General features: G+C 50.1%; 1 protein-coding gene across 3 annotated transcripts in view; it reads right to left on the reverse strand.

Annotated features, from left to right (window-relative positions):
• ASTN1 (astrotactin 1) overlaps positions 1–17931 on the reverse strand; it is a 56639-nt gene that overhangs the window by 30866 nt on the left and 7842 nt on the right. For 2 of the 3 annotated variants that reach the window (XM_064454449.1, XM_064454448.1), the window contains exons 2-5: positions 5137–5324; positions 1665–2058; positions 738–884; positions 180–287 (exon numbers count right to left, since the gene is read on the reverse strand). In XM_064454449.1, coding sequence (XP_064310519.1) covers positions 180–287; positions 738–884; positions 1665–2058; positions 5137–5324 — 837 coding nt within the window. Of the gene's footprint in view, positions 1–179; positions 288–737; positions 912–1664; positions 2059–5136; positions 5325–17931 lie in introns of all 3 variants that reach the window. The other variant, XM_064454447.1, reaches the window with a different exon arrangement.

Raw genomic sequence — 17931 nt, forward strand, 5'->3', positions numbered from 1 at the left:
TCCACCAGAGAGCAGCGGCAGCCTGCTGTGGGAGCAGGGACCGGCACCTGCCCACGGCAGCCTGGATTGTGTCTGGGTTTCCATCTTTTGCCAATGGAAAGCCTCTGAATCCAGAGAGGTTATGGCAAACAAGGCAAGAGGCGCCACAGTTTGCTGCCCGCCTCCATGCCCGCACCTACCTCGGCTGCGCCTCCGGCTCCGCGAGGGATCCGTGTAGAAGGTCAGCTGAGGATCAGTGTCTGCCTCTGTCCCTGAGTCCCCCTCGGGGTTGAGGAATGCTGAGCCAGCTGCAGGGGACACCAAGTGTGGTCACAGCATGGCTGGCAACACGCCAAACCAAGCAGCCACATCCTACATCACTCCTTCAGGGCGAGCCTTGCCTTGAAGACCAGGAGCCCTGTCTGCCAGGTGCAGTGGGACAGCATCTTCTCCCCTTCCCCCCACCCAGCCATGCCCCCTGCCACAGTTCCCATTACCTTGTAACTTTTCCCCATGGCCATGCCAGTATCATAAAATATTTGCCATGGCCAACACCCTCTGCATCTTTGCAACCAACCAACCCAACATCATTTACATCCTATCAGACACTGCTTTTCCTGCTTCCCCCAATCCAAACGCTCATTTCCATGCTCTCACCCAATGCTGGCCCTATTTCTCCAACCCAGGAGGGAGTGAACGGCTAGAGCATGGGTAGGTGGAAGCCCAGAGCACCCTCTCTGCCCCAGGGATGTGCCTACCTCGTGCTTTGTTGTTGATCCTCTTGCGCTGGCTGCTGGAGGTGTGGGACAGCAGCGTGGCCTGCTGGTGGTTTGAGTCCACGGGGCTGGTGGCAATGATGTTGTCCTTGTACTTGTTCATCAGGGACAGCTTGGCGTTATCACTCCCTGAGCAGGAAGAATTGAAGGCAACATCTTTCGTGGATAAAGATTTAAAAAAAGGAGGGAGGCAAGAAAGAGAAAGATTTCCTTGGATCCATCTTCACCATCTACATAAGGCAACGAGGGTGCCATGGCCAGTGCACCAAGCTGCCCCAATGCACCATCCCGAGGTCCTCAAAGCCTGAAAGAGACTGGCACCTCCTCCAAGCCTACCAAAAGCTGAGATTTAACAACCAGCCTCTCAGGACATTTCTGCATACCCAGGTCTGCAAAGAAAATGCCTGGAGAGCTTCCAGAACCTCACCATAGTCTTCCCAAACCATGTCTCAGTTGAGAATGTTCCAGCTGGGTGTCTCAGCTGGTAATATGGCCAAAAAGCAAGTGTGTTACAAGCCTCAAAGAATCCCTGCCAGTGATCAGAAGACAGCATTAACTCTGAATCATACTGATGGGAAGTATAATGTTGCTACTAAAAATCCTCAGCTGAAAAAGATAGTGGAAATCCTGCAATATAGAAGGGAAATTTGTGGTCCCTATGGGGAAGCTCGGGAGCCCTCAAAACTCCACCCTGGATTGTCCGAGCCATGTCCCACTCAATGGCGACCACCCTGCACGAACTGCAAGGTCTCCCAGCAATGGAAGTGCCTTCAGAGTGCCACCAACACCTCACAAGCAGTGAAAACCCAGAGAAATGGGGAAAATGCTTAAGGGAAAATGTGGAATGTTGGAGAGAAAATGAGGTGGAAAGGACCCAGCTCAGTCCATGCTTCCCTATCCCATCCTCACCTGGTGTGAGGTCCATGCTGGCCTTCTCATTGCAGCCCTGCAGTGAGTCCAGGGTGCGGGTGACCTGGCTGGCAAAGTCCTCCCCACCGTTCATGCACTCGCGCTGGAGGTGGTGCCGCAGGTCAGTGATGTCATACTCATAGCCATCCAGGATGGGGGTCTCGCGGATGCTGAGTGTCCCGCTGGAGTTGTGGCCCTGCACGCGGGCATTGCGCAGGCTCTCCCGCCCATGGCCCCCAATCAGCACTGAGGGGATGTAGTGGATCTCGTTGGCTGCCTCAGCGCTGGCACTCTTCTGGGGCTGGGGCACCCGACGCCGCTTGCACCACCGCCGGCGGGTGTAGAGGATCATCACCAGGCAGAGGATGGAGAGCAGCAGGGCGATCATCCCTCCCTGCGGGCACAAACATAAGCAGGGCTCAGTTGGGGACCAGGGCCAGCTGTTCCCCAGGGATGCAAATGCACCAGGGATACTCCAGGGTGGCCAAAGCAAAGGCAGTGGTGAGAGGAGCCCAGTCACGCTGATAAGAGGGTGCTGGCACAGGGAGCACTCGGCGCTGGCTAAGCACTCCTGGCTGAAGCCTGCCTCAAGCTGGACCAGCTTTGAAGTCACCACCGAGGCATGAAAAAGCAGCATTTAAAGCAGGGTGTGTTTTGTTTTGCTCTCCCGCAACATGTCTTTGAAAGCAGAGATCAGATTTATTCCAGGCAAACTCTCCTACGGGCAACTTTTTCTGACCCATTTCCAACCAGTTTCAGTGCTGTCACTCTCAATCTTGGGAGATTTTCCCAGGGTATCCTGCAGAAATTGCAGCACAGATTAAAGGAGATCAAGGCTCAAGACAGCCAGATGACTGAAGCGTTGTTTGGGGAATGCCTGGGTGAAGAGATTGAAAAAGCTCCTGCCACACAGGGACGGACCCCAAAACTGCACCCAGCTCTGCCACCTCATCACTGTCCCCAGGGTCACCCTCCTGCAGAGACATTGTCACTGCACACAGACAGAGGCAGCAAGATGAAAGCCCAAGCGGGCCCTTTATGCCCAGCCTGACAATAATAATAAACAACAACAATAATAATAATAAAGCACACAGAGCCAGCTAAGAGCTCCATGAACATCCACAGCTCCAGCCCCCCTCCTCTTTTTTATGCAATAGGTGATCTTTATAAAATAAAAATTAAATAATAGTAATAATCTGCTCTGTTAGGACAAAACATTAGGGGAATTATTGAATGAGAAGCAGGAGAAGCAGCTGGAAAAGGAGCTCTAATGGCCATTACAGTTTAACCCTCTTTCATTCCCAGGGTAATGGAGCTGCAATGCACCCTCCCAGCCCTCTTTCCAAAATTTCTTTAAAAAAAAAAAAAACAAAACTGAAACTCCAGTGATTAAGGAGACAAGCAGTCCAGTGAAGGAGAGGGGGCCGCTGGCACGCAGCATCTCTCTGGCCAGGAGTGTGCAACCAGGAGGATGGGAATCTCTTGCCAGGGCAGAAAACTGGCACTAGATTCATGCCTGGCTGTGCTCATCCTGAGGTTTTTTAGTGGTAAAGTCAGGGCCCAATTCTCTATCATGTTCAAATCCCTTTGAGTTCCTCTGATCCATAAATAAGCGGGGGCTATCACCATCCCCACGAGAGGTGGCCTCCCACATCACAGCTCTTTATCACCCTGGGGAAGGGTCCACCTGCAGATGGGGTGACAAGCACATGGGATTAATACCAGGACAGTCCTGGCTTTTCTTTGCTGGCTTTTTTTATGTACATTATATCCCACATACACTTGTGCTGGTAAACAAGGGAGACCAAGCTGGAGCTTGAGTCAGGTGGATGCCCATTTGTTTAGGACTGCCGCTGTGGGTTCTCAAAAAAGACCTACTATTTAATTGAAACCAAATTTCTGCTGCCCTGATTGTCTGAGAGCTCAAACTATCCATGAGGAAAAGCAGCGTGTGGCCACTTGAGATTTCAAGAGGCTCCAAAGGGAGGAGGAAAACCAGCACTAGGTGTCTTCCACCCTGTGCTAGCTGGAGGGGGTCAGGGCACCCACTCAGATCCCTGTTCCTCTCCATGGGAGCACAGAAATCCCATTCTGCCTTCATCCTCCCCCACCCAGCACTTGTACGGCAGCTGTGAGAGGAGCCCGGCGCGGGGCAGGCGCGGGAGCGCTTCTTGCACAGTCCACGTGTGGACTGCTGTCACGATGGATACAGCCCCTCGCTCACACTTCCTCTCTTGGCAACCACACGGGAAAGAAAGAAAATCAACCTTGAAAACTCCACGTGATCCTGACTCCTGGCACAAAAGCCAACCTCTATTTGTCAGGGTGTAAGGATGCCGTTGGAGCGGAGCTAAGAGTGATGGGGAAAAAGGGAGAGAGGGAGGATTCAAGCTGTATTTACACATTTTGGTATGAGACTGATGAGTTGCAGACATCGTTTTCATCACCTCAATAATAAGCCTTGTTTCAGGCACTCCTGTCTCCATCTACCAATTCACTGATATTCAGTGATGCCCATGAAAATCAAGACCACCGTGACTGAGTGGGGCCAGCCTCTCCTAAGGTGATGCACCCTCTCGGAGCAGCTAGGAACAGACAATTTAAAAAAGGAAACGGTCCAAAATGTGTTTTTTTGGGGTGGCTTTGCCACTGATTATTTTTTTTCCTCGAGACTAATCAAGCACAAATGATGGAGGAGAAACCTGGCCTGGGGCTGCAATCTGGAAGAGCTATTGACGCTCTCATTAGGGTAGGCACCATTAAACAGCCTGTTTGCAGCCTCGGCAACACATTGTCTCAGGCTAATTATCTTCCAGTGGCACAAAAAATTGTCAGATTCTTCAGATTTTTTCTAACATAAGAAAAAAAACCCAAACAAACCACAGATCCACCTCCAACACACAGATCTCTGTCTCAGCCTCCTTTCTCTGCCATCAAAACTTTGTCCCCGTTTTTCTGCAGGGAGGAGAGCAGTGCAACCTCCGCGCATGGGATGCTCTTGCTCACTGCACAGTGCAAAACCACAGCCATGGGCCTCCCGTCCTGATAAAAGTGGTCGTGACAGTGCCCAGTGGCACCATGACACCCGCTGCACGCCAGAGCCGTGGGCGCCGGGCATGATCCACTGGGCAAAGGGCTCCTGACACTGTCCATGTGAATTAACCCTGGGTTAAGGTTGTTGAGACTGTCGAAGCCCAGCACCCCACGCCGGGGACAAAGGCACCCCTGCAAATGTATTTGAAAAGTGATGCAAACTAAGGAAGAGGTTTAAAGCAGCCTGAAGTTAAAGCACCCTGCATGCAGCATGGTTCGGAGAGGTGTCCAGGCATCTTAACCAGCCCCTGAAGGTGGGCTCAGTTGCCTGTCCTAGGACTGCTGGAGCCAGATGGGGAAATATATGGCTTTTCAAAAGCCCTTATATTTTCTGCAGGTTTCTGAACACTTAAATGGGGGCTGCCTTCTGATCACATACCATGACAGAGATGTGGAGGATCCTCAGCTCCTCCTCTGCTGACTCAGTCTGGGGCTCATCTGTGGGGTCAAAGCCGGGAAGGTTGGGGGCTCCATCTTGGTGGTGGATGTGGAAGAGCAACGTGCCGTTCTCCAGCCACTGCTGCCGCCAGCGCACCAGTGGGATGTCATCGGTGTTGCCTGAGATCTCTGCAAAAGCAAATCTGGTCACGTAGGAAACGCAGCACAGGAGAGGCGTGGTAGAGGGCATTCACCTCTTTCCAAAAAATGGGTGGAGGGACCAAAGGACACACACAGCAGGCTCCCTCTTGTCACCTCCTGCCAGCACCATGGCTGCCCCTACACGACCCACAATCTGAAGGGTTAAAGTGGAGTAAAATCATATTTCTGGGTAAAATCCAGATTTTATCCAGATTTGGCCCCTCCAAAAATCCAGATGTGGTGCAGGGACAGAGCACTTACTGACAGCATCTTGAGGCCAGAGGCAGGGAGCCTAGCAGCATCCTCCCAGCCCTAATTCATCCAGGATCCACCCACATGCTTCATGTTAAACACAGCTCCAGCTGTGGGGAGCAGAGGATATAGGACATATTCTCAGCAGCAGTAATGGGGTTATTGGGATCATGGCATTGAATTATTGCAAACAGAAAATATTTCCCTGTCCTTCATGAATGGAGAAATGTTCACATGGCTGCAATAACACCTGCAGTTCTGGCTCTGATTGAGGTGCATTCAGAGGTTTTCAGTCTCCGGCCACTTGCAGCTTCCCACACAGGACACAGCCCTGAGATCTGCAGACATACCTGCACCTTCTGCCCAAACAACCTGGCTTTCCTCAAGTACCTTTAGGGTTTGGGGACCTGGGACAGCTGGACAGAGCTGGCCTGAGGAGTGACAGCAGCAGAGGACACCCAAGCAGGAGGAGCAGCTGATGACGGGGACATAACATGTGCCACAGGACAGTAAATGCCAAATCAAACCAAATCCACCTGGCTGACTCCAAAATTTCAGGGACATCCCATGGCTGGGGCTTACCAAAAGGAGGGGTGACACCAGCACGTCCCTAGGCGAAATGGGCACTGTTTAAACGACCACCTCCATCTCAGACCAGATCACCTTGATCTCAGCCATCAGCTCAAGCCTGCCATTTGCCCGTTAGTTATTTTTCCTGAAGATGTAAGCTTCAATTGCATTTGTTGGAATGACCATTAAAAACCTGATAAGCTTCCCAGCAAGGTGCAGCTTTCCGTCCTGTCTGTGTCCCATGGGAACAGTCCAGCCAGACCCGTCCACTCCATTCCATTTGTAGCCATGTGTTTTAATGACAATGAGAAAGAGCCTGGCTCACTTTGCAAATTGTCATCTTTATTTTGCTTGTTTCATGCTGCCTTCAAATGAAAACTGGAATTCAATTACAGTGCCAAAAAACAACATTTAAAATTTACTGTTAATTAATTTCATTAGGCTGCCTTAAGTGAGCTAGCTACGGGGGGAGGGGGGGAATCTGCATCAGAAACCAGGTTCATCCTCCCAAACTGATTTGATTAATCAAAAGAAACATTAGCCGCAGCGAGTGAACTAGCAGATTGTTTCTTCTCAGCACGGGCTATATTTCTGGTAGTAATCAGTGTGCTTCAAGTGTCCCAAGCAGAGAGATGCTGAGCTCTCCTCAATGCCACCGGGAAGCAAAATCGAGAGGAGTTAAAGCATCTAGGAAGCCAGAAGCACTTTTGAAATTCCCTCTAAACACTGAGCTGCGTGTTTAGGCACACAGATCCCCTTTGAAAAGCCAGTTCTGGGAGCCAGGAGGGTTTGAAAAAGCAGATCTCCTCCTCTCCCACCTGGTCTTTATTCATGGGCTGAAAGGAGAAAACAAGCTTTCCTGCTTCCCCAACTCCCCACGGCTTCTCAACTTCAAATGAACTAGCTCAACTGGAAGAAAATATTCTCCCCGCACCTGCCTGCTAACGTGAAATTAGGAGTAATTAAGGCAAGAGTTTTTATGCGCAACAGGAACTCAACGTACTGACATTTGGAAAAATGTAAATACCAGCATTCGCTCCATTGTAAAGAGTGAAAATAATAGATCCTAAGTATATGACATTGTGACATTTAGAAAGCTAGAGTTAAAGATGTTTTCCCCCTGATCTGACATATCATTGAAAAAGCAGCACCCTTCAGCTCATTAATATTTGAGGAGGACTCCTTGATGGAAGTTATTTAAATGATTAATAGATTATAGTAAATTTAAGCCTTAAAATAGGTTGTCATAATTTCAAATTTATTTAAACAGGCTTATTTTTAAAAAGAAAAATGTATTTCAATAAAAAATGGATTCCTGTTTTACAACAGCACAATCCAGCTACAGAGCCTGAGTGCATTATCCTCTCCCACAAGACATCACGACACAACCCCGCAGCTGCATCACACACAAGTCAGAAGTTCTAGAAACAGAGGAGAACACCCCAGAAATCAAACACCATCATCCCAAACCTGCAGGCTATGACCCTTCCATCACACTGCAGGACAAGGTGGGTCCACCATCTCTGCTCCTGCCCTGGGCAAAGACTCTTGAGGCAGCACCTGGCTGAGTGAGCTTCATCCTTGGACCTTCCCCTCCTCTCCTCAAGGGTCTTAGCAGCAACGCCAGCTGCCCCTATTCCACTCCATTTCTACTTGAAAAAAATATACATACAAATGCTTTCCTGTGCCTATGAAGTTCTCCTGGAGTTTGGTTCAAGCAAGACCAAAACAAGATGAAGACCAAGACCAAGCTTCCTCCCTAACACAGCATCTCTTTGCAGTCCAATGCATTCCACTTCTATCTTTGTCTTGCTCTCCAAGCAGACATCTCATCACCTGGTGGGAGATGCTGCAGTGACCCATGTAGCCAACTGGATTTATCTAGATGCCGGAGGAGCTCAGCTCTGTCAGGGGGCTGGCAGGTGCCAACCCTGCCAGCCATGTCATACCACAAGGCCAGGAGACCCCAGAGGAGGTGGGAAAGTGGGCAGAAAGCCAGAAAAAAAAAAAAAAAGGCAGGGGGAGAGGATAATTTCAAGTTCAAAGTTTGAAAGATATTGATGATAGACCTGGTCCCTGCATGGCTTTCATTAAGGCCTTGGATTTGAAGCCATTAGCACTAGTATTAACTTCTTGCACCTCTGTTAAAAAATAGCCTGCCTGAGTCAGGGGTTAATAACAGTAGGGGACCACTAATTAGGCTGTGCCGCTTTCACCTGGTATCAAACGTGGCCCAGGTCCTTCATATCTACAGGAGCAGCAGCCTCCAAAGACCCTGGCTGATGCTTTCAACATAATGGCTGTGGCTGCTCCCCTCCCAGACCATCTGGAAGGGAAGGGAGGGGGAAATGAGAGGTTGTAGAGGAGCAAACTGAGGATAGGACAAAAGTCCAGGTGAAGTTGCTGGAGATGGGTGGATTTATACCTGCTTTGTTACTGATCATCCCAAATGACCTCATTTCCCTAGTGACAGCCACCCCACCCAAAGCAAATCCAGTCCTTATGGAGGCAACACCTCTGCATCTTGAATTTTGGGAGGCAACACCTCAGTCACAGCACAATTCTGCACCCGAGTTGGTGCAACGTCGAAACCATGACCCCTGAGCCCAATGCTGACAAGGACCCCTTCCTGTGTCCTCATCCCCCTGCTGAGACCTGGCATCATCGCACACAAAAAGAGCAACTCTCCTTAAAAATGCACACCAGCATTTTGATGAAAAAAAAAAACCTGGCAAACCAATTTTCCTTTCTATTTGGAAGCGTTTTGCACTAATAGATGCCTCCGATTAGTCAAATGAGCTCTGCCATAATGCCAGTCTCTGCAGACTCATTTCATACAGCAGAGTGCAGATTTTGACTTGGACCTATATTTCCTCGTTAACATTTAAACCTGGCTTATTTTCCATCCGGAACCTGACTGTGTTTTTATTTAAGTTCACCATTAGCTAAGGCTTTTTTTCTGTGTCTAAACCTCACACATCTTTTAAAGGGCTCTAACTCAGCTAAAGCAAGCCCTGGCCTTGCACTCTTCCAAGGATCTCCAATGTCTAAAATAACTCAGAAGACCTTCCCACCATGAGCCACTTGCACTCTCTATTGGGATTTCAGGCCTTGATTCCTGTCAATTCAGATATCAAACTGCATATCCTGATATTTAACTCATTTTTACTTATGAGATTTTAGTGACACATCTTTCATGAGATAATATGTTTTTATGGGCCTGTTTAAAAAAAAACACATTCATCACTGACTATCCAGACTCCATTTCCACTTCTTTACCTGTCTCCAATCTCAAGTAGGAAAACCAGCTCATTCTGCAGGTCGTTCTCCCTTTTCAAGACAATCCAGCTTTACCATACCAGCAAGCACAAATCTTTATCTATTAGGAACCTGCTTCATGGGACAGGGCACCCTGGCCAAAATTTCCAAAAGACCCATAGACATGGGAGAACCTAAAGGCTCAAGGAAAAGGCACCTGCTGTATCTGGAGCCACTCTCTGGCTAGGTCAGAGACATCACCCCACCATGATGTCTGCACGTGGGGCTGGTACACGTGAAGCCATTAGCTGTTGTAGCAAGGCTGACAGCTAAACAGGTTTATCCTTGAAATGTAGGATGCCTTTGCTTTTGGGAAGGTCATCAAAGAGCTATATTTCAAAGCTGTAGCCACACTTTAGCCTTTAACTGGGATTTTTGTCCCGCATATACTATGGCCCTAATTCCTCCCTTTCTTTTAAAAACAAAGCCCTCCATCACTCTGGGAGCGACATTGTGCCACGCAGCTGTTTGCAGAGCAAAGGACACTGATTCATCGTTAATGGGTCTGAGTTGACCGGGTTTTCTCCGCAGCTGCTGACCTTACAACGCAATGTGCCCCATTGCCCCGCTCCTCCCTGCAGGCCCAAGGACGTGCCCAACTGCACCTGTGTGAAATCCCCTCTGAGGTTATTTTTCCACTGGATTTGTCAATTTTGACCAAAAACTGGGAAAAACTTGGCTAATGCATGTGGCAGCGACGAGTAGGCTGGGACATTCACTGGTGTTTGATTTTTCACTCCTGTTTTGTTAGTTCAGTCCTATCTGCCGTAACAGTTAACTAAAGAGGAGATGTGGGAAGACAGACAAATCTACCTCCTGGACCAACGCTCGGGGGGGATGTGGTCATTTAAAAAAAAAGGAAAAACAAAACAAAACAAAAAACCAAAACCAAAGCTCCACACCATGACAGTGAGCAAAAGCAAAATAAAGAGGATGAGTGACAACTTACAAGATGCAAAGTTGATATTTAAATCCCAGAAAGGACCACATTTCTAACTCATATCCCACCCTGCAATGCCATCACATCACCTCTTCCGGAAGAAAGCCCAGGTGTCCACAGAAAAAGCCCAAATGACAGAGAAGCTCCCAGTCAGCCATGGAAAATTACTGCCCTGGCTAAATTGCCTCCCTGCAAATCAGTGAGATGGAGAGCACGAACCCCTCAGCCCAGATGGTGCTCACCTCCAAAGAGTGGAGGAGGACAGCTGCTGAACTCCACCAACATACTAGCTATCACTCAGAAAGGGTGAGCAACTGGAGAAGCAGAACTTGGCAGAGGAGACCCCTATCTGTTAAAAAAGTCTCTTGTGCATCATGGAAACTACAGACCCGTAAATCCTACTTCTGCCCCGGACAGTTTGTTAGAGGAACCAGTAGATGCGTGGGTAAATATGGGTCACTCAACACTGTGAGCCAGTAGATAAGGGTGATCCAGTTTGATGGACTCATTTCAAAGACACCTTGTCAAAATCCAGCCTCAAAGTTTCCCAAAGCACCAAAGTGGGGTTGGGATAAGGGGGAAAGGCCTCTTGAAGCCCACCAGGTTGGGGAGGAAAAAGAGGTTAGTTTTCACAATGAAAGGAGGTTACCAAGAAGCCCCACAGAGCTCTTTATCAGGAGCTCTGTGTTGTTCAGAAATGCTCTGGAAGAGGAGGTGAATGACAAAGTTGGTCACCAACACTAAATTTAGTCTCCAGAAAGCTAAAGCTGCAAAGTGCTGGAAGGAAGTGGGCAAGGAAGTGGGCAGGTGAAATTCAACTTTGGTGAAAGCAAGCTGATCTCGAATCCTGCAAGGGTTATTCAGGTCAGCCATTTCATAACGGAGGAGGCAGAGCTAGGAAGGTTTGGAGGAGGGGTACAAGGAAGATGAGATGTCACAACAGCTTTGTGGAGAGGAGAAACCAACTGCAGTAGGACACCTCAGCAAGGAAAACCACTGAGCAGGGACATTATAAAACCCTATAAAATCATGAAGCCAGTGGAGCAGTGGGAAAGACAATGATTATACACTGTTTCTCACTTTGCAAGAACTATGAGTGTAAAAACAAAGAAAAGGCTCTGTTTCATCCACCATGAATTATGAAAGCATTCAGAAAAGAATTGAATTCAGGGAAGACCAGCAGCTATTGAGCCAGACAGCCCAGCGGCAAATCCCAGCTTGAGAAATCCCTGCAGCACAGACTTCAGCAGTAAGGAAAGGGCCACACAATACACACTGTGTTTTTTACATTTCCCTTCCCAAGTATCAGCTACCTGCCATGCTGGAGATGCCGAGGGACTACAAACGTGCTGGCCTTGACACTGCCCAGTATCTTGGGGATGGAGGGTGACTGCACACCCAGCTAGGTGCTGCCCAGGCCACCCTTTGAGGATGCATCCCGCATCAACACATCCTTTCAGGAGTGGCTGAGACCCTCTGCTCCTCCAGGCACTGCCTCGCTGGGGGAAGCAACCCCCAAGGCAGCTCTGTCCCATTGAGATAGCCTCTTGACCACCCAGCCAGCAACTCCCTACCTCTAAACCCCAGCCCACCATGCTGTCAGACCCTACCGACCCAAGACACCTGCCAAGATTACCTTCAGCTTTCCATGCCAGCCAGCAATTTTCACTGGGAGGTAAAGGGCTATTTATATCCATCGTGGGCTGGCAGGGAAGGTAATGGCTTGCCACTCCAGCCCATCTGCCAGGCACTTAGCAAGACATTGGAGCATATCGTACAGGCGAGGTCAGGCAGCGACAGTAGTGGGACAGGCAGGGGAGGAGAGGGTATGCATTACAGTGATGACATGGACTTCACTTCAAGGGTAAACTTCAGCCTGCTCCTGCAGACTAATTTGTTTAAGTGCTTGTTGTGCCAAGGCCAAGAGGTCACGTAAATTAGACATTATTTTGGCATTCTCATGCTCAGTACAGGAAATGAGCATGGCCGCTTGTTCCTTATCTCCTGGGGGGAGAGCCAGGACCTGCCTGTCCTTTGAGGCATGGGAGAGAGGGGGTGGCTCTCCCAGGAGGTGAAACAAGACTGAAATAACCCTGTCTGCTCTCCTGCCAACAGTGGGACCAAGAGGTTTTCCAAGAGGTGGTCCTCCTCTTCCTCCCACCTCACCTGGAGAGACTGATGCTGGCCTTGGGGCAGGACAATCCTTATCGGTGACCCCATACTGGGATGGAGAAGGGAGGCACGGGCTACTGCCAGTTGCAGCCTAATGTCATAAACTCTTCGGTACTTGGAAGCTCTTACTCCATTTCAACTCCATTTTCAAGTTTGCAGAGGGGCTTTGAAAGATAACAAGGAGAATGGGAAAAAACAAAAAGAAGGAAGAAAGATGTAGAAGGGGAAATGTTGACTGTGCATCTTGAATTTATCACTCTTGAAAGAAGAGCTTGTCAAGAGGGCCAGAGACCAGCCAGTGCACAGTGATCAATGGGAGGACTTTTGGGTCTAGTCAAGCCTGTTTCAGATTTACAGGAACTGAATAGAGGCATAAATCTGTCACCGCCTGACGAAAATGGAGGTAATTAAATCTGCAGGTGTATATAATTGTCATATTGACGATCTATATAAATCAGCGGAACCAGCAGAGGCACAAAGCACTGTGTTGAGTACAGAGCCTCCCTGTGAGGAGCTGTTTGCTGACCTGCCTGGCCAGGGGACAGGACCAGCAGGTGCAAGACACAGCCCCAGGGACACCCATCTCACCCACATGGACCTGCCCATCACCACAGCTACCATGACCCTCTCCACAAGAGACCCTCTCCAGGTTGTTCCCACGGTCAGCAAAAGCAGCAAGACCCCCCCGTCACTTTCAATGGATGCAATTACCCATGGTCTCATCCCGGCTACTATCACATTTCCTGTGACTTCAACAGGATGAAGATGGGAGCCCAAGTGTTGAGACGCCCAACCACAGACAGCACGGGGGGGTCTTTGCGGCCACATTGAAGGTCTGAGCCCAGCTGCAAGTGGGCACTGACTTGATCTTGCAGTGACTCTTTCCTTTTCTTTTTTTTTTTTAATTTATTTTAACCTTTGTTATTTTGGGAACTTTGAAGCCTAAGCTGCTCTGAGCTGTCTGCCTTTGTAGGAAGGACAGAAAGTGCAGAGTGGGGATTTGAAAGAGGGGGAGAATAGGAGGGGACGAAATGGTGCTTCACAGCTGAGGTCTACGGCAGTCCCTTCACCGTTTCTCCCACATCCCAACAAATCCACCCTGGGAGGCACTTGGGGCTCTTTTACCAGCAGCTACAGGAAATCTGGATGCAAAGCAACCACGGTGTGCTCCATTTATCTGACACTGCAACCCAGAGAAACTTCAAAGACCTTTGCAGGCCTGCATCCCTTCTCCCACTGCTCAATGGGACACCCCTTGGTCCCCAGGGTGGCTGCAGAGCATCCTTCCCAGCCAGTATGGCTCAGCCCTGCTCCTGCTGTGTGTGCCAGTGCCACGGGGAGACATTTATTCCTGCTGTACCAGGAGAACAGGAACACGAAGGAAGGCTTTCCCATCGTCTTTGCCAGCCAGGCCCACTCACACGTGCGCACAGGCCGACCCCACTTCCCAGGTTGAGTGCTACGTACGTGCGGCAATTGGATAATTAAAAATTAAGCAAGCACTTCTGCATTGCAGTCCAAATTATGTAACGCCGCTCTTTGGCTTCAGCACCCATCAGCTTTAATGTGATTGCACGGCAGCACAGCCCTGCCTGTATTTACCTGCTTGTCTTTGCAGGCAGGGCTTGTACCCTTGGCAGAGAAAAGGAAACCCCAAATGTCATAACCATAGTCAGAAAGTTCCCTCATGTTTGCATGGAAAAAGGAGAAAAACCAACTTATTTTCTTAGTCTTAGGGCTAAAATCTAGGATGGCCAGAAAAAAGGGGATGAAGCTGGGGTGCTCTGGCCCAGCAAAGCGCTGAGGGTCACCCCAGCCAGGGCAGCACTCCCATGACAGGCAGGGTTCTGAGCAAGGGACTGCTGCCTCTTGCTCCTCCTCTGCCAAAGGGAAGCAGCATGGCATGTTAGCAAATAAGCAGCATTTCTGTAAGTAAACAAAATTAAATTAAGGAGAGGAGTGAGCTGAATTTTCAGTATCTTGAGTGCAAAGATCCCTGCCAGACTCTGAGTGCTGGGTAACTGCAAACTCCTGTGTTTATGGCCATATCTTTGCTTTATCCCCACAGGCTCTGGCTGTTGCCAAGGCCAGCCTGCCACCTCCTCTCCTCCTCAGCCAGAAACTCACCATGGCCTCTGCAGTCCTATTCCCAGGACACAGATGCTGCCACCCGGTGTGAAACCAGCCATTAATTCCTGTGGTGATTAGCTCCAAAGGGTGCTTTACTGTGCTTCATGCACAGCAGCTTCAAGAAGCCACCAGGGATGCTGCAGCTCACACCTGCAGCAAGCGGCTCTGCCAGTACCCTCCATCAGGGCTCCTAACATCCCTCGGCTTTCATGTGACGTCCCAGCCTGGCTGAAGCTGCACCTTGGCATGAGCTGGAACAAGACCCCTGCAGCTCCCTGCTCGCAGGCTGGCAGAGACATTTCTAACCCCTCCGTCCCTCGCCAGATTCCTGGGCCACATGTGTCATGTCTGCAAAGACAAACTCCCTGGCTCATCCCTTTTGCCAGCAAGAAAGCCAGCAGCTCTGCAGCAGCGCAATGGCCATGGAGCCCCACCACTGCTCCCCTCCAGAGCTCTCCCAAAGTGGTGAAAGCCAGACCACAGCTATTTCTGGCTGAGTAATAGAGAAAAGGTTGGGGAGATGCAGCTCTGGGATGGGAAAATAGCTCTGCACTAACAAGACAGCCACCAGGAAAGCGGAGCCCAGAGGACCTCTGGGCTGGCGCGGGGCAGAGGGAAGCACAGTGGACTCTCCAGTCCAAACCTGACATTTCCAGATTTCCCAGTGGCTGCGGACACTGGGGACATCATTAGGGGAGTGGACAAGCTGAGAGCACCACAGCAATTTAAAGTCCACCCTGAGCTGGAATTAGGCCCACCGGGACCCTGTGGCCACAGCTGCAAGATGATCCTGGTAAGAAAATTTGGAAGAGCGATATCTCCTCTCCCAGGCATCTCCCCTTCCCCACCGCTCAACCGATCCCCACAGGAGTCCCCCTGCCAAAAAGCCACCCCTCTCAGCAGGAGAAAGGGCACTACCTCCTGATGCCACACGTGTAGACAAATCATCCCAATCTGCACTGAGCTGTCCACCCCCATGCTGGAGCTGTGCCCTGTAGTCATTTCCCATATCCTCACTCCTCCTGCAGCACCTTGAACCCTTTGTTTACACCAAACTCCCCCCACCCCTCCACCTATGGAGCTAGGAAGAGTTTTTTAAGCCCTAAGTTACCTCTTCTAAAAAAACACCCTGCTGCTTCATCCATGGTGGAGAAACCCCATTATGGGAGGGCATTTGGTGGCTGCAAGGCAGCAGCACTGGGGAGGACTGGGAGCCCACTGCCCTAGGCAGCAGGTTCCCAGCACCATGGCCTCCCTCTCTTGCTCCCCTTGGGATGTTCAAATTAATTGCCTTGTCTCCTGGACCTTTTACCTGGAACAAATAAAAGAAAAAGAGGGGGTTGCCAAAACTCATAATAAGGTCTACATTTCCTCTGAGCTACAAGGGCTGCTTTAAATTTTGGTTGGTTTTGTTTTTGGTTTTTTTTTATTTTTATTTGAAGGAGGTTTCCATGGTAACTGTCTCCCATCACACAAGAGCTTGTCCCCAGGATATTTCGGGGTTGCCAATATCTACTTTCCCAGGCAGCCACTGTGTTGTGACAGTGACAGCGTGGCCAGGTTTTTGGCAGGGGAGGAGGGTAGGGGTGCAGGAGAGAGGAACAGGAGGTGTTGTCCTCCAAAAACCAAGGTCAAGGTCCTTCCTGTGCCTGGTTTCCCCTGCCCACCAGGCAGACCTCCATCCCAAAAGGCTCCAGCAGCCAGACGGTGGTTTCACTTGGACTGTGGACCCAATTTGGGGAGCACTCTTGAGGCAGCACAGCCCTCACCAGACCACGCAGAAATGATGTGTCCATGTAAGAACATGGGCAGGGTCTCCTTAACATGTCCTGCTGCCTTCTCTAACCCTTCTCCAACTTCTTTCCTCCACCAGGTTGGTTTTCAGCTGGATCAGCCCCCCACAGGAGCAAAGCAGGTGTCTGCATCCCCTGGAGCTGCTTGCTGTGCTACACTTGTTAGTCATCCTAATTACTCAAATGCCTCAGAGCTGGCCAGGAAAGGGACTGTGCCTCCTTTTGCATTGAGGCCATGGACCCCAAACTTCTTTGACTGATGTGCTGCCACCAGATAGAGGATGTCTCAAGGACCCTTTACCCCTCCTTCAATTATAAATGGTGAAAACAGCCCCTGCCTGTTCCTCAGCAGATCCCGGGCTCTGCAGACAGGACATGGTGGAGGGGACAGGCTCATACCCCTGCCCATGCCCATCACCGGCAAACAAGGCCCCGCAGCAAAGCAAAGCATGGGGTCAGCCTAGGCAGTGTCCCAAAACAGACCCCAAAGAGCCCAGCACCAGTGCCGCAGGGCGAGCATCTGCCCCAAATATCCCCCAACTGCAGGGTAGCAAAACAGGATCAGAAATACCAATGTGGCATGCAGGAGTGGAAGATGCTCTTCTCCAGGCCCTTTCTCTGCATTTAGCCATAGTGGGGTGGCCAGAACATGGCAAACAAAAATCTTCCCTTTTTTAGACAAATACCCCAGTCTCCAGACTGCTGCTGTTCAGGGTGACCCGCCGACCACAGCCAGTCTGGCTGCAGAGAAGCCAGAACCTGGCAATTTGCAAGTAAAAGGAGAACCAGTCTTAAATGAGAGAGCCATCACCATCCAAATGCTGCCTTAATCCTGCCAGGCAAAATTTCCTTCATTTGAAGGACCGCTCTCAGTGAAACTCCAAGAGAGATGATTTCAGAGCCTCCATTTAGCTGGCTAAGCAATCATTAAAAAACAACAACAAAAAAAAAGGTAGGAAATGGGCTGCAGCCCAGGAGCAAATGCCGCCAGCATGGGGAGAGCAGGGCATTGGTGAGATAGTGGCGTCAGGGAGGTGTGCGGCTGTCTGGGGGGTGCCCTCCACCTTGTGAACCACAGCCAATTCCTGAGGGTAAATCATGCCTGCAAATCTTTGAGGGCCTTCAAGAAGTGCCCACACAGGTGGCCCAGACCCTGAAACTGGGACAGGTCTCAGCACAGAAACAGCAGCAAGCCTGAGCATTCCTACCAGGATGTCGTCTCAGAAATTAAGGCTGGGAGTGATTAAAGGGAGCCAGGAACATACATTACTTTGCACATCCAGCTGAAACAAGAAGCCAGGCCCTTGCAGCCCCCTCGGCTGAGCGCCAGTCCCCTGCCCACCCTGCCAGGTGCTGCCAGACCCTGATACCAACCGCTGAAATGCCAAGCAGCCCCATGGCCTGCTCCCCCCACAGCTTT

Source organism: Phalacrocorax carbo, chromosome 6 (assembly GCF_963921805.1).
Source record: "Phalacrocorax carbo chromosome 6, bPhaCar2.1, whole genome shotgun sequence".
Classification (NCBI taxonomy): domain Eukaryota; kingdom Metazoa; phylum Chordata; class Aves; order Suliformes; family Phalacrocoracidae; genus Phalacrocorax; species Phalacrocorax carbo.